General features: G+C 41.5%; 1 protein-coding gene across 12 annotated transcripts in view; it reads left to right on the top strand.

The window, feature by feature from the left end:
- The window catches only part of LOC117961524 (NHS-like protein 1), a 98,378-nt gene that overhangs the window by 73,218 nt on the left and 9,279 nt on the right, over positions 1–15,881 (top strand). For 7 of the 12 annotated variants that reach the window (XM_034900256.1, XM_034900259.1, XM_034900260.1 and 4 more), the window contains exons 2-6: positions 3,840–3,992; positions 7,812–7,939; positions 10,587–10,779; positions 13,044–13,175; positions 14,923–15,881. The exon at positions 14,923–15,881 is cut by the window's right edge and continues 2,437 nt beyond it. In XM_034900256.1, coding sequence (XP_034756147.1) covers positions 3,840–3,992; positions 7,812–7,939; positions 10,587–10,779; positions 13,044–13,175; positions 14,923–15,881 — 1,565 coding nt within the window. Of the gene's footprint in view, positions 1–2,874; positions 3,005–3,839; positions 3,993–7,811; positions 7,940–10,586; positions 10,780–13,043; positions 13,176–14,922 lie in introns of those variants that run through there. The other 5 variants (XM_034900266.1, XM_034900257.1, XM_034900267.1 and 2 more) reach the window with 3 other exon arrangements.

Here is a 15,881-nt window from a genome sequence, read left to right as displayed (position 1 = left end):
CTCTATATTGATCATTAATGTGTCACATAAGTAGTTTGGTCTTATATTCTCCTAACGAACAGCAGCAGTTTATTAGAATTTGTACTGTTTTGCATCATTTTGACAGGATTTGTATAGACGTTTGTCTGAATTTCCTACATTTGTTTCAATTTTACTTCATTTAAATAGCCATTTTAAAAAACTCAATTAAAACTTTATTGCATTAAAAGTGGACGCATGCCAGCTTTATTGATTTGTATATCATTTTAATACAAACTAATGGCTTACTGTGGGCATACTGCTTCACTGCTATCTCTTGTTAGCCAAGAGACAACCCTCTGTTGCACCCTGTTACCAGGTAACCACTGTGCCAAGAGTTCACAGAGCCGGCAACTATTAGCACTAAATGACCCAGCAGCATTTGTAAAGGTAGCAGCTGGAAGCATTTAGAATCACAGCTACTTTACAAGAAATAGGTGAATACGTTTTTTAAAGGGTTATTTAGTTCTAAATGTTTCAGATAATCTAATCTTGGTTTTAAAGGAATCCAGGTATGTGTGTCACGCATGTACAGTACATTATGGTTGAGAGAATTAGTTAATGCTCCAATGCTATATAATTATTGTATTAATGGCTGTGTATTAAGCATGTGAGGATGTTAAACAAAGACTTGGTTGATGCAGGGCAAGCTGCTTGTGCCAACTCTAATCTCAGGTGTATTTATAGTGTGTGTGTTACAGTTGAGGCTGAGGTGATATTGTCATATTATCATTAGCTCGGCTTTTTTGTACGGATTATCTTGCAATCTTGCACATGGTCTTCAAATGAGCACCTTGGCCCTCCACTGCATTTCCAAGGATAGTGAACTCCCTTTTTTCAAAGTCTATATCCACGGCATTACACTTCCGGGATTGCTTCCTTGCCTCTAGAAATTCCACCTAATGTCCTTTATTAGGACGGATGTCCATTTCCTTAGGCTCACTTGTGTTAGATTTGGAGAACTATGGTTAACTGCTCCTCAGATCTCAGCAGGATAAATCCAGACTATAAACTCTGTCCAGTCTGACTTTTCTGTTGCATGACTAAAACAACTTTTGAATGTACACGTATGTTCCACCAAAACAAGTTCCTTCCTGAGGCTATTTTGCAGCGGCACCGTGGCTCTGCTTGGTGCTTTGCACCGCCCATGACAATTTTGATGGTTTAAAGAAATGCCAATAAACCAGAGCATAATTTTCTCCATCCCTGATGCTGTGTGGACCAGCCAGACCCTCCTCCGCAGCGTTGTGGAGGAATGCCTGTCAATATGAGACTAGCTTTTTCGTAACATCAAGAGTGCACAAACTTTTTAGACATTGAAAGAGAAAGAAGTACAGTTGCAAATTTGTGCGTAAAGTTACATATAAGCCAATTGGGCATTCAGGAAACTTTTGCAACCTGACTTTATTGTAAGTTATATTTCAAAAATGGACCTGAACAACCCTCTGCGGGTTGAAACACAGAAAGTCATTTTATGCGTGACATCAATATTGTATTGGTTGGTGGGTGATTGGGGGGGCAAGTTCAGGATTAACCTAGATTATTGATTATAACCGCTAATAACTCTGGTGTGTGCGTGCGCACGCAGATGCGTTTTCCATGTATTAGTGTGTAGTTATTAGTGTTTATTTCTGATGCACCTTGCCACCTTGCAGCCTGTTTCAGAGTCTTCCCCTGTTTGCTCTCAGTTTATTTTTAATGGGTGCAAGGAGAGCTGGGATGTCAATAGACAGAGGGATTAGTAGACTTCTGAAAGACTTTCGCACCACAGTCCTGTGTGTGTGTGTGTGCGTGTGCGCGAGAGCGTATTGTAGCACTGAAAAGCCTGATGTGGAGACTGATGCAGAGGGACAATACCGGCTTTGTGTCCATAGTCCTCATGTCCTTGGTCTGCCTATAGCCTTACTGAGGTCTTTTCACACACCCCATAGTCAGAAAAAAGGGGGGGGGGGCTACCTGTGCTCAGTGGCTGTGGGAGAGCAACAATATTAGAACTGGGTTTTATATGAAATAGATTATGTAAAACCCTTATATAGCCAGGCAAGCTGAAGTAAGAATGTTCTGTAATTTTTTTCTAACCTTCACCTTTCAGTTTCCACTTCCACTGTACTGTGTGCTAGGCGTTTTTTTGGTAACTGTGTGTCTCATGGGCCTCTCCAGTCCAGACTTGATCAGAGGGATTTTGCCTAATGATGTATTTGATTGATTATTCTTACCAATGCAGACACGCTGCAATACAGCATGTGTAGCAACCAACGACACAGGTAGAGAAAGTGAATGAAGAAAATAAACAAAAGAAGTATTGGGTAACAGTGAGTGGGAACATGAATAAACACAATGAGCCATCTCCTTTGCTTAAGAAGCAGTTAACGGCTGCCCATTCCTCATCGAGCTGCAGAGACGTTAAGGTGCCATTAGGCACCAGCAGCAGCAGGACTTGGCACACTGGACTGTCCCTTATAAATCCATCCATAGAGCAATGTTGAACTTTGCTGTACTCATTGGTCACACATGGGTTAGCAACAAATAAGCCATAAGTTTGACCGGTCACAGAAGACCATTTATGATGGTCTGTGTTGAAGCATATCAGATGTTATCTGTATAATCAGGTACACACTGTTTGACACTTCCACCAACAACCTATTTGCATTTATATGCACTCCGCCCTATACTTCTACCTTGGAGGCACACACAAACCCAAACGAACACACACACACACACACACACACACACACACACACACACACTATGCATCCCACTATGTCTCATTAGCACCTGTTAAGAAGCACTGAAACGGTCCACACACTCCCCACCCCTTTTCATGACCATCCCCTTCTTCCTGGGTCCTCCAACGTCTCCTTTACAGTCCCAGTCAGATGTACATGTTGTGATGGTAAGAAGTCAGGACAGGGACAAACCACTAGCAGTCTAATGGAGTTAGTCCTACATCCACGATCACCAACTTTGGCTTGGATTCGCTCCCTTGGTAAGCCTACTTTTTGGAAAGCGTGTGTGTGTGTGTTTGTTGATACTGATGTTCACCTCAGTCGTTTTGCTGACACTTGTATTTAGTACCATACAAATTCAGCATGGGAATAAGCTTCACTTGCTGGATCACTATTATGCGCCACCACCAGTAGCAAGAGAAAAGTCAATATTGCCCTGTTAAGATTTCTTCAATGAAGTCAGTCTGAGAAGAGTGTTCTAGAAAATTACAAACACAAGGAAAAGGGTCATTTTTTCTGTCTTGCGATGAAAAAGATTGTTTGCTAGCCAGCTGTTTATGTTTATCCAGCTTGATGTTAAACCCATTGAATGAGTGCTGCTAAGTGCTTAGTGTGCGCAGTGTTGTTATTTTGCCTTAGTGTTTCTTAGAGTAAAAGTTAGCTTCTATAAGGTTTTAGTAGGCTGCTTGAGCTGGATATCATCATGTTAGTGTTTCCCTCCAAATTCATCCCTCCTCCCCCTCCCTCCCTGACTTATGTGGCCTACTGTGTGACGTCTCAGATATGTGTCATGTTGTTGGTGTGGCTACTGACACCTTGATGCAAAGCACTATAATCCACTTCCCCTTCCCTTTCACCACCAAATATAAACAAATCCCTCCAGTAGCTAGTACTACTTGTACATTTTCTAGTCCATGATTTACTGTTTCTGAAGGTTTGAGAACACGTTATTTTTTATTTATTATTGAATTAAGTTATTATTTTAACTTTATAAAGTTTTAAAAGACCCTTCAGGAGATCCATTAGCGTCTTCAACATTGGAAATTTAGCTCAAGAATAACCAAATTCTATAACATGCTTTGTGTGTCTCTGCAGCGGTGTCTAACCTGGATGAGGAGAGCAAGTGGACGGTTCATTACACAGCTCCGTGGCACCAGCAGGAGAACGTCTTCCTGCCAGGCAGCAGGCCGCCCTGCGTAGAAGACCTCCACCGCCAGGCCAAAGTCAACCTCAAGACCGCACTGCGAGGTAAGGATCATTCAAATTAGAGCAATAAAATCATTGGCCCTGATGTTGAGAAGGTGACTAGTGTTTGCATTGTTAATGGTTCAAATAAAAAAAAATATATATATATAAAAATAAAAGTAGATAAATAATAACAACATACCATAACTTCCATGGCCATATCTTCTAAAATGGACATGAACCACAAAAATGAAAACAAAAGGCAGTAATTTAACAAGTGTCCTGTTTTGTCCAACCAACAGTCCAAAATTCAACTAGATTTATTCTATTTTATACAATTGTCAATTTTTGTTAATTGTATAAAACAATTACTTTCCCAATTATTATCTTCAATAAACAAGTTAGATCCATATCAGTCAAATCCATCAAAAATACACAATGACAAACTCACTAGTGGGAATGTTTCTAGATGCCATCCCATTAATCATTGTTAGGTCGTCAAGGAAGCGAGCTGTGTTTATCTACTACATTGTAAAAACCTGTAATTTGTGTTCAGTCCAAAGTTTAGCCAACAACACAACAGTGTGAGATCCTCTTTGTCCTGTTTGTCTAGTAAACTTACAGAAAAACAGGCACAGCGTTTTTGTCAAACAAACACAGGGAGTCGAGTCACAGCTGAGTGACATATTTGTAATATTCTCACAACATTCACAGAACAGAACTCCAGTAAATACTGGCACCTGTTTTGCAGAGAGTTCTTGGGAAAGTTGTGCTTTCCACTCATTCCTCAGATAGTGGATTGTATATGGGTGTGCATTTGTGAATACATGGGTGGATGTGTTATAGTAAAGGCTTGTTGTTTACATGCACAGGTGGCCTAATGTGCCAGCAGATATAAAAGAGAATGATAATGGAAGAAAGAAAGCAAAATAGAGAGAAACCAGTTGTAACCTGATGCTTGCACTGTGTAAAGCATTAGTCACCTGCTTTAACACACTAACACACACACACACACACACACACACACACACACACACACACACACATGCATATTGCTTCCTGCATTATTGATGTTGCTAGTTACGCAAACACACAAACACCACCTGGGAGGTTGCATTAAGTCAGCCCCCACTCATCCTGTCACTGTCCCATCATCCTGTCACCACCGCCCAGCCACAGGGGTCCTAACTGAAAGACAACTGGTGTCCAATAAGAGCACCTGTGCTGTTGCTTTGAGTCTATGTGTGTGTTTTAACTCTTTAGTTCCTTGTCCACGCACAGGAAATTAAGAGTGGAGGTTACACACCTTACTACAGCCCCACCTTAAGAAATTAGACTTAGTGTTTTCTTAATTAAACATTATGGCCAAATACATCTATACCTCTTGTCTCTTTAAAACTTCCATAATTGTAATAACTGTATTTTTTTTACAAGATATTTTATAAGAGGTTATATAAGGAGGTTAACTCATGCTCTAATACACATGTAACCAGTCACCAAATCCAGTGCCACGCTGGATTATAAATAATCAGTAACCAATCAGACAACAATGTGCATCTACTCTTTGTTCCTTTGACACACTCACATGGGTTTCAGCTTGTGGTTAGCAGTGAAACTTTTTCAGGCGGCTGGTAAATTACAGATTACATGCCAAAAGGTTCAAATACACCAGGGAAGTTTCGTAACAGTCGTATGATTGTTGTCAGTATTATCTCAAGAAATATGCATTAGTGTAGTCTATGGTGTCTTTCAGTCAGAACCAGGGACACTTGTTTGTTTACAATGTTTATTTCTGAAAGATTAATGAGAGAAATATTGCTTTCAAGCCTTTGCTGTAAGGTCAGACAGAAAAGCAAAGACAGTTTGTCTCCATAATCTCATTATCATGATGAGCTTTACATAGCATTGCCAATTAACTTTAAAGCTATTTTTATTAATAATATATCACATTACAATGTAAAAGGAGTTGTTCACAGGGATGAATCTATAAACTGAATTATCATCTGAATCTGCAGCACTGCTCAGTTTTAAGGAGCTTTATAGTAACTTTCAACTCATTGTTTAGCTGTCCGGCCCTCAGCTTTACTGTTTTGCTTCGCTCTCTTTGCTCCTATAGAACTTTTTTCAGCTAAAAGCTTTAAAAACCCACTTGAAACTTCCTGTTCAGAACCATACGGCAGACAACCAAAGTTAGCGAGTAGCTAGTGAACACAGTGGAGCATTTAGCGGCTGAAGAACACCACATTTCCTTCAGTTACAATATACTGCCACTTCACGGACTTTTGGCAGCTGTACGTCAATTACTAATTGCTAATGTGATTTACTTGCCACTTTAAAATAGATACAGATACACCTTCATTAAATCATCACACTTTTTCTATACTTCAGTCTTTCTGCTTATCTCTTGTCCCTTCTCTTCAGTTCTGCCTACCAACAAGCAGCTTATCAAGGCATATTTATTTTATCAAGCATCCCCAATCACACAACACCAATCATCGTAACGGCTGCGCTTCCCGTCATCATCCTCATTATCATCATGTTTTGTAAATCTCTTCTTCCAGACCGCTACCACATCAGCTTGTCGTCACGGTTGCTACCTTTGCCAGCCCAATTAGGAACCATTAACTGACACTATTATACATGCACCAGCATTTCTTTCCACATAGATGGGCTGTAATTAGCTATGGAGATAGATGGCACATAAAAGGGATCAAAAGCAGCGTCTCTGAGGTGCCAGGCTAGGAGTGATGTGCATGTGCTTTAGTACATGTTTGTCAGTCAGCCAAAGGGGTTTTGATCACACACTGAATAACTCCCAAAAGGTGGAGTGGAGGTTTTCCATTTGTATGGATCAGGGATAATATGCAGAGAAAGACATAAAAGACTCATGCATGCTTGTCAGTCGATTTGATACCAATGTAGTTGAGACGGACATGTACATTTTGTATTAAAGTTATTTAAAAAAAAAGGGGGGAGGTTTGCTCTTTATCCTTTCTTTATTCTTGAGGTTACAAGCATCAGTAAACAGACACAAAAAAAACTTTTACTGTGTTTTTTAATTGTACTGGTACTATGTGAATATAATTAACTATTACAAGACTAGACAAAAGATGCACTAGTAGACATTTGCAGAAGGAGAAAGAGAGAGATGATTTGCTAAATGCCCGCTTAGAGAAAGAGGGGGAGGGAGGAGAGAAAGGGACAGTCCTGCCATCTGTGTGACAGCCTGCAACTGATACACCCTCCTCTAGTTACACACACACACACACACACACACACACATATTCGTTTATAAACTCTCTTCTTATCACACATCGGCGTACACACGTTCACACACATACATCACAACCCCGGCACAGCAGTTGGCGACGGAGGACGTGTGAGCAGCACTTGGCAGCTTCCAATAGGGACCGACACACAGACACAGTTGATAAGTGTTACACAGCTGTGTGTGTGTGTGTGTGTGTGTGTGTGTGTGTGTTTGTCCTATGGATATGTCACATATCCTTCCTACTATAGTGTTATTGACAGACTTATTATAAATATTAATATGCACAAGTTAGCATGTACAATGTACAGTAAGTGATTAAGAGTTATATTTTTCAATAATAGGCAAAGTTAAATTGACAGTCTCAGACGGTATGTACATGAATTTGTCTTACATCAGCAAAGGAAAGGTAAAGTGTGACCTGTAGAACAAAAGCTCTGTTCTCAGGTAGCGAGGTGGTTTCAAGTACAGACTTGTGATCATAATGTGTATCTGCCTACAGGTTCCCAACATGAAGAGCTCAACAAAATCCTGTTTGAGACAAAGATCTGAGTCTTTTTTTGTCCATGTAACATGTGTCTTCCCCCCCCCCCCCATTCCTGTCTTTCCTGCAGAATGCGACAAGTTGAGGAAAGATGGTTTTCGGAGCTCTCAGTACTACTCTCAGGGTCCCACCTTTTCTGACCCCTTACAGTCCACCAGCACTCTGCCGGACGAGGAGGAGGATGACAATGATAAGAAGGTACACATATGCTCAAACGCCGCACACAAATACACACACAACTGTCCAGGTGTAGCAATCACTACATTTGATAATTAATTACATACAACTGCAGTTAATGTATGCACAGCAGTACTTTGCAGCCGATTCAGCGCATGGCAACTCGCCTCCAGTGATTTAAACAGCGTCAGTCTGTCATCTAGTGGTCAGAAGTGAGAAAACCAGTTTTCCCTTGTTTACACAAGTTACTTTTCTGTCTCCCTTACTTATTTTACTTTCTAATTTATTTCCCCCAAATAAATAATAATTATCATTTTTAAATCTGAAAAGCTTTGCAAGTCACCTAAAACATGTAATTGTAGGTCCAGCTCATTTTGTCATTTTTCTGGTAATTTATTAGGATTGCTTGAGAACGAGCCGTAAACTAACACTTTTTGTTATGACTGTCAGCATGCATCAAGATAATTTGTAATCTGTTGCATTTTTATGTGCTGCTGACTTTCCTGTGTGTGTGTGTGTCTGTGTGTGTGTGTGTGTATAACAGAATAGTGTCCGGGCACTCTGCTTAAGCATAGGCGCATTCTACTAATTTGCTGTAAAAAAATAACGATGACATGCTGCGTTATTGTCTTTGACCAGGTTTTTGTTACTCAATGGCACGATCACTTCCCCCGGCCTCCAGATAACAATACACCAAGAATTCACCTGAACACACCTCTCTGTAAGACCAGCACGCCCATGGGCGCAGGGGCATTTGTTATTTAAACGACGTGGGCACTGGACAAGAAATTGACAGCTGTGTCAAACTAGCAAAGACACTCTCGTTGGGTTTTTCTCAGCGCCGGGTGCAAGATAGGCCCCATAGTAAAGTAGAACTAAATCTTCAGTTCACTGGGTTTTAAGTGCATCTCGGTTCTCCATCATAATTCTTAAGGCAGATCTAAATGTATAGAGAGAATAAACACTTGCTAGCTTGTGTTGTCATCTCTCTACACTTGGTGGAGCTGTTGTTTGTCTAATGTCTCAGTACTGTAATTTCATAGGAGAGTGGTAGGTGGAAAGAGAGAAGAAGAAAGAAGAGACAACAATAGAAAACAAAACAAAACTGAGACAAAAACTATCATTTATCACCCATTTTACTGGCAGACCATTAGAGGGAAATGTCAATGGTTTGACGCCTCCTCTCCTCCCATTTTTATTTCTTATTCACAATGTAAAATGAGGACTCCTGACAGGGTCAGAGGGTCTTTCCCTGTTATCATTATTATAATCCTCTGTACCCCCCTAAGCCCCTTGATGTCGGCCACTCGTTCCACGCCAGCCCCAACCTTTGACCTGCCTAACATGATGTTGTTTTTCTAAAACTGTCAACTCCCATCTCTCGTTATCTGTCTTTCTACTTTCCGCTGTTTGTCTCTCTTTCCCGTCACTTCCTGTTGTCCTGAGGCCAGTGAGCCTAACTTTGCCTGACAGCAGCTTCAAAAGGAGAAACAGGGCTGAGGGTTGAGCCACAATACAAAACAACAAGCCATGCCTGCCACCAAACTATCTCTGAGATCCTTTCTTTACATCAACCCCTTTTCTGCCTCCTCTGTTACCTCCCCCATATTTATCCATCCATGTGTGGTTTGTATGAAAGCACTTATAGCCATTCTTTTCCAGCCAGTCTAATACTTGGGATTGTCAAGATGAAGCATAATGGACATAGGGAATGATTTCTGTATGTATTTGGGAGGTTATGGACAACTTTATTCCAACAATTTTCCATCTCTGACAAGCCAAATCACACTGAGGATTTGTTTCCATAGTAGCAAAGCTCAACCTGTTGCGGATGCTGCCAGGCTTTTTGGTTTGATCCAGTGAAAGTAGAGACAAATAATTTGGCCTCTGAAATTGACCTAGAAATGGAACAATTTGGGATTATTTGTGTTCACTGTGCTATCCAACAGGTCTTTATTCATGATTACAAAACACAGATCTCAAAATCTCAAATGGACATTGACATAGACATTGGCTGTTGCTTCTCTACAGTAAATTCTACTTTAGGATTGAGAACCGTTAGTGTGTGAACAGTTTAATGCACGAGTGATTCTCTCTAGTTGTCCTCGCTGTTACTCTCTTGCTTTTATCCTGCCATCTTTAAAATGCTCTGTCGGTTTACTCTCATAAATGTTTGAGTGTGTGCAAGGGTGTGTTTCCATTTGGGTTTAATTGATTGTGAAACATGTTTACAGCACCACAAGCCTCCAAAGGTCATAGTGAAAGTAATATGTTATAGTCTTGTTTGTGTATGTCAATGCAGTCTGTCAGTTATAGTTTGTGACAACTAAGTTCTATTCTATAATATTCTATTTACACTTTCATTTTCTTCTGTTATCTTGACACTTTGTTGTGACATTTTTCTAATTCAATGTCAAATCTTTGATTCCATTGGCATTCATTAGTCCACATTGTATTTAATCTCTCTCACCTTCCCTTTGCATTTGACTATCTTCCTCCCCTCTATCTCAATTGCCTGTTTGTGTTTTTTCTTTTTTCCTTTCTTGTTTCTATGATTTCTCTGCTCCTGGACCTTTCCTTTCCTTTCCTACTGTGTCTGCTCTCTTACCATGTTTTTCTTTCTGATGTTTAATGTCTTATTAACTCATTATTCCTCTTTGTAATTTAGTCCACAGCTTCATCAGTTGAGGATGACAAATCTCAGCTCTCCTTGAGGCCCCAGACCCCACAGGGAAGAGAGGGGTACGAGGTTGACGGACAGGTCGTATGGAACAAAGGCAAACCCCTCCCCACCCCAGAGGAGAAGATGAGGCTGGCGGCCCAGGCGGTGCCCACAGACATAGTTCCCATCAATGTCACAGGTATGACCTCTTAGCAACCGCAATCAAGTAACTATTTTGTCCATCTCCCAATCACTAGCAACCAATCCCAGTTAGTGTTTGTAGTGGAAGATCTCCTGTTATTCTAGTTCCACATTAGTAAGCAACGTAGAAAGATTAATCTACTTTGAGTTTGATCTGGTCTCATCCATCCCGGTGTCTGTTCTGTAACATTAACCTCTTGCCACCAATCACACATTTGGTTTTCTCTATCAAAAAGGATTTTTCTGACATTTTTCGAAATTTGCTCGACTGCTGTTTTAATGAGAAATCAAAATTAAATTCATGTCTGTGAGTTGAATACAGAAATAGCTTCATGTCATGCTTAGCCTAGCTTAGCACAAAGCCTGGACGCAGGAGGCGACAGCTAGCCTCCCTTAAATGTTCAAGACTAAGAGTTAACAGCCATACTAGCAGCTCTCAAAAGGTATATATTTTTTCACAATGTTAGTGTGTAAGCATGCTGTTATAAGCTTATTAACATAAACACAAAAATACAGCTGAGGCTAATGTCATTAGATGTTCAGGTAAAAGATTGGACCAAAGCTAATTTTTACCTTGTAGTGGCACTAGATAAAAAGCCTTTTCATCAAATTCCCAATAAGGCAGCAAAAAAGGAATGGGCAAAACCTGCAAAAATATCAGACTGTTCCTATAATCAATTCTCTGTGGCTAACTGGATCACGTCACCCACAGAGAAAAAAACTGTTGTGTCAGTCATGGATGTCTGCCTCTCCTCTTGCATCTCTGTGTATATTCTTTGCTTCCATTAAGCTTCCTTCAGACTGACCTTCACATTCCTCTATGCGTGTGTGAGCAAGCGTTTGTGTGTGAAATCGTATCCAAGGGTCAAGGCTTTTTACTGACTTTATGTCAGATCACAGGGCGTTTGACAGATGAACACCGCAAAACGTGTCGATTGCCCTGTTAGCATTTCACATTTTTCAGTGCTGTCTACCACACACCCTATACACACACATCCTTATAGGTATGACATCTCATTCTGACAGTTCTGGTGATTAATATATTCCACTGTAGCTTATCTGATCTTTCTAATAAGACATAAACTCACACCAGCTAGATATTTTTACAAGGTGTAAAACACCAACAAAAAGACTCCAAAAATGTCAGTTCAGTATCAACATCTGAATTTTGCTGTTGTCAAGGCCAATATAACTGCGATCCGGGCCGTCCTTCAGACACTAATGAGTGCTTAATGTGGTTTAACTCCAAACAAATCATTGTTGACTTTGTCTCCTGTCGCTTTGTATTACTGAGAAATAAACACACACACACACACACACACACACACACACACACACATCAGGGCCTTTCTGTTACTTTGAGAGGGGGAATGTGATAGACACTATCTGCCCTCATATCAATTTCTATTTCCCTAACACCTGCAGGCTGTCACAATCTAGCCAAATACCAGGAAGAAGAGCAGTTAGTAAGATATTGCTCTTCCTTAAGTGAAGTTGGACAGAGAGGAAGAAAGATATTGAGAAGATTAAGAAGAAGAATGACTGAATGACTGACTGTGTGCATGTGCATGCTTCAACTCATATCTGTCCTGTGCATGTGTGTTTTGTGATAGGGGCATGCACTCCACATTTCTCTCAGTGACTTACAATCTGAGTTGGAAATTAGACAAACCATAAGACAAAAAATGTAAAGTTTTCTTTGCCATGCCACATTTGATTGGCCAGTGCCTCAGTAATTTTTTGTGATGATTAAGCTTGACGAGTAAAATGGCTGGTAAATGTTGGCTGGTGGATGAATGTTAAAGGCTCAGCTCACCCAAATGAAATACATTTCTCTTCTAATGGTATAATGCAAAACAAAAAGTTTTGATCGTATTTCCCTAAGTCTAGTTTGCTTCTGAGCTTTGTGCCTCCACTCTAATAAATAATTAGGTAAATTGGATTTTATTTGTGATGCTCACAGTATTGAATTATTACTTAAAACAATCAAAAGCAAGTATTATTTCTAGAAACATGCCAGTGCAGACATCACTATGAACCGTTCTTAGTAGAGCCGAATAAAACCAAAAACTAAAGGGAAATGTTTACTTCATAATTTGGTTGAACTGACCCTTGAAGTTTCTTTTCCTGTTGAAGTTGCATGTTCAACTTGAAATTAAAAACAAATACCTTTTGCATGTTGTTGAGTTTGTTCCTTCCAACTAACCAACTGCTGTTTGCCTGTGTGTCTGCCTGCCTTGCTCTCGCCCTCCCGGCTACCAGGGGCAGTGTTTGACCGACAGGCGAGCATCCGGCGCTCCCTCATTAACACTGACACCGTGTCCCGCCGGCCCAAGAAGGTCAAACGCAGAAAGACTATATCAGGGCTGCCTGACAACTTCAACCATGAGCTAGGTATGGATCACTGTGGGGCAATATGTTGCCCTCTACTGTCCACAGACCTGTACCAACACTCTGGAAAAGCATCCCTCCTTTTTTCATTAGTTCCTATGACCATAGTCTCTATGGATTTATGCTTTTATCCAGTAATTGTATACACTGAGTGGTAAATGAACCCACCCCGCCAGTATTGCTCTGAGTAAATCATATTGAGAGGGGGAAAATGACATGTGCAAGTCCGCAGTGTTGGATCAAGGCCCCGCAGATGTTCCCCGTTTTCAGTTTTTTATACCAAGTGTCCTCATTTGCTTTTCTCTTCTCCAACCCTGATTAACTGCCCTTTTTCTTCCTCAAGAAACTCTTGCACTCATATAATCGCATTTTAGACTATGCCTGTTGGAAAATTATGTCACATAGGAGAAGTTAAGTGCAGGGATTGCCATTCTTAAATGCGTATTGTTCCATCTTTCAGCTTAACCTTCTGCAGTCCTTTTTCTGTAAATTGTGTGTGTTAATTGTGTGTCTAGGCCTTAATCCTGGGGCCACATTGATAATCTTAGCATGATCTATGTGTGCTTTACTTACCAACACATATTGATCATGGACACCTACAGTAAAGAGGCCCCACAACCCTCATGATTTTTAGAACATACGTTTCTCAAACCCTCCAAACATATTTGGGCTAAATAACATATATGAAGTTTCATATTTCGCCTACCCTTCGTTACTTAGCTGAGCTGGGTGTTAAGCAAGCATTAAGCTTACTAAGCTGACGCTGTGGTGACAGCACCGAATGGCTGATGTTTATTCACAAGTTCACGAGCTGTAGGACGGCAACAGCGTTTAAGAAGAATGTAATTTCTCTGTGCAATAAGATCACCAAGGCTGATAGGAAAGGAGCTTTAAAGTCTGGTTAGTGACCAGCTGACAACATCATCTGAATGTCATGATTACTGGGCTGGGGTATTTGTCCCAGTGGTTTATCCCCTCCCTCTCTTTGCACAAGAGCTGCCTGCGAAGTAGACCTGCAGCTTAATCTATCGCAGCAGCAGCCAAGCTGTCAGTCCAGCTTTTAGCAAAGGGAGTGTATGTGTGGTTTAGAGAGAGGGGAAAGGACGCAAGAGTGTGTGTATGTTTTGGGATATGAGCATCAACAGGAGAGGCACCACAGATGGGAGACACAATAGACATCAGCTCCCGTTTAACAACTCATTCTTCAAATTGTTTGTTTACAAGCCGGTACGTTCAGTGTTTGTGTGTGTGTCTCTGTATCTGCATTTCTCTGCGTCCTTGTCTCTATATGTATCTGCTTACTCTGTTTGTTCTGCCCTGTATGACAATGCATGACCATGTCAGCACTGTTTGTGTCCATTTATGTGTTTGTTTGTTGGCTGCCTTATACCAGCTGCCTGTCCTGGGTATTATACCCCAGGGTATTGTTCATATTTGTAGATACCGGACCGAGCCAGAGCCAGAATAGAAGGGCAAGCATAGGAAGGAGTCTCTCTGTCTACCCTTTCCTCCCTAATGAAGAAGACCAGAAGTTATTAACGCATGAGGGAGGGTTACAGCTAATCAAATTAATTAGCTTCCATGTAAGCACAGTTTATCGAACACTCCAGCCAAAAGAGCAGAAGGCATTGTAGCTGAAGAAGTTATAGAGGAGAAAAGAGAAGGGTAGTTGTACAATGAGATAAAACAAGATATTTTGTTCATTTAAATGTACATTTTATATATATATATGTATATTTTCTTTTGACAGCAGCAAAAGGACACGGCGGAGAGCTACGGCCGCATTCCATGTTCATCCCGGGACAGTATTCTACCTTGGGCAGAGTTGGGAGTGTCAACTCAATGCTCCGACGTTCAGAGACCAGAGACTCCTGCTCCCAGACAGAAGAAGTAAAGATTGTACCCCCATCCATGAGAAGAATCCGGGCTCAGAGAGGACAGGGAATTGCCGCTCAAATGGCCGGCATTTCTGCTTCCTCCTCAACAGGAAGTATATCCGTCTCAAGTAGTGACAGCTCTGGGATCTTGATGCTGCCACAGTTTAACAGAGACCCTTCCCGTTTTCACAGTCTGCCCCGACAGGGTGCTAGGGTGTCCCTCAGTGCTGACCCCATCTATAGCAGCACCCCAATTAAGTCAGAGGAGCAAACTACACCTCAGAGGCAGATTGGAAAGTTTCAGGTTGATGATACAGTGGTGCACATGAGACATGCCCCAAGCACAGGCACTCTACCCAGGCCCAAGTCTCAGGAGGTGAAGAGGACACAGGCCAGTGATTGGGCTGGTGGTCCAGCATGTTTGGTCTCCCCACATGCTGCCTACTCCACCTCACTCATCCCTAATGCCACCATGTCAAGCTGCTCTGAGGTCATTACCCTCAACACCTCCGGTCAGCTCTCCCACTCCCCAGCCTCAGCTTACCCCACAGCTCGGCCGCTTAGTCTGGCTTCCTCTACCAGCACTGACCCCATGATCTCCAGTCCAACAGCCTTTACCCACAGCTCCACCTGTCCAGCCTTGGCCACTTCTACCCCCACTCATACATCAAAGGATGGCGGTCTGGTAGTTGCAGCACCTGCTAGTGAGTCAGGGCACTCGGACAGCAGTATACACAGCCACAGCACCTTGGCCCCCACGCCACCATCCTGTCTGCCAGAGGAGCAGTGGATCTACGACACACCAGAAAACGTGGTGGTTCCACAGCGCACT

Source organism: Etheostoma cragini, chromosome 18, assembly GCF_013103735.1.
Source record: "Etheostoma cragini isolate CJK2018 chromosome 18, CSU_Ecrag_1.0, whole genome shotgun sequence".
Taxonomy (NCBI): Eukaryota; Metazoa; Chordata; class Actinopteri; order Perciformes; family Percidae; genus Etheostoma; species Etheostoma cragini.
This window is presented reverse-complemented; position numbering and strand designations above follow the sequence as displayed.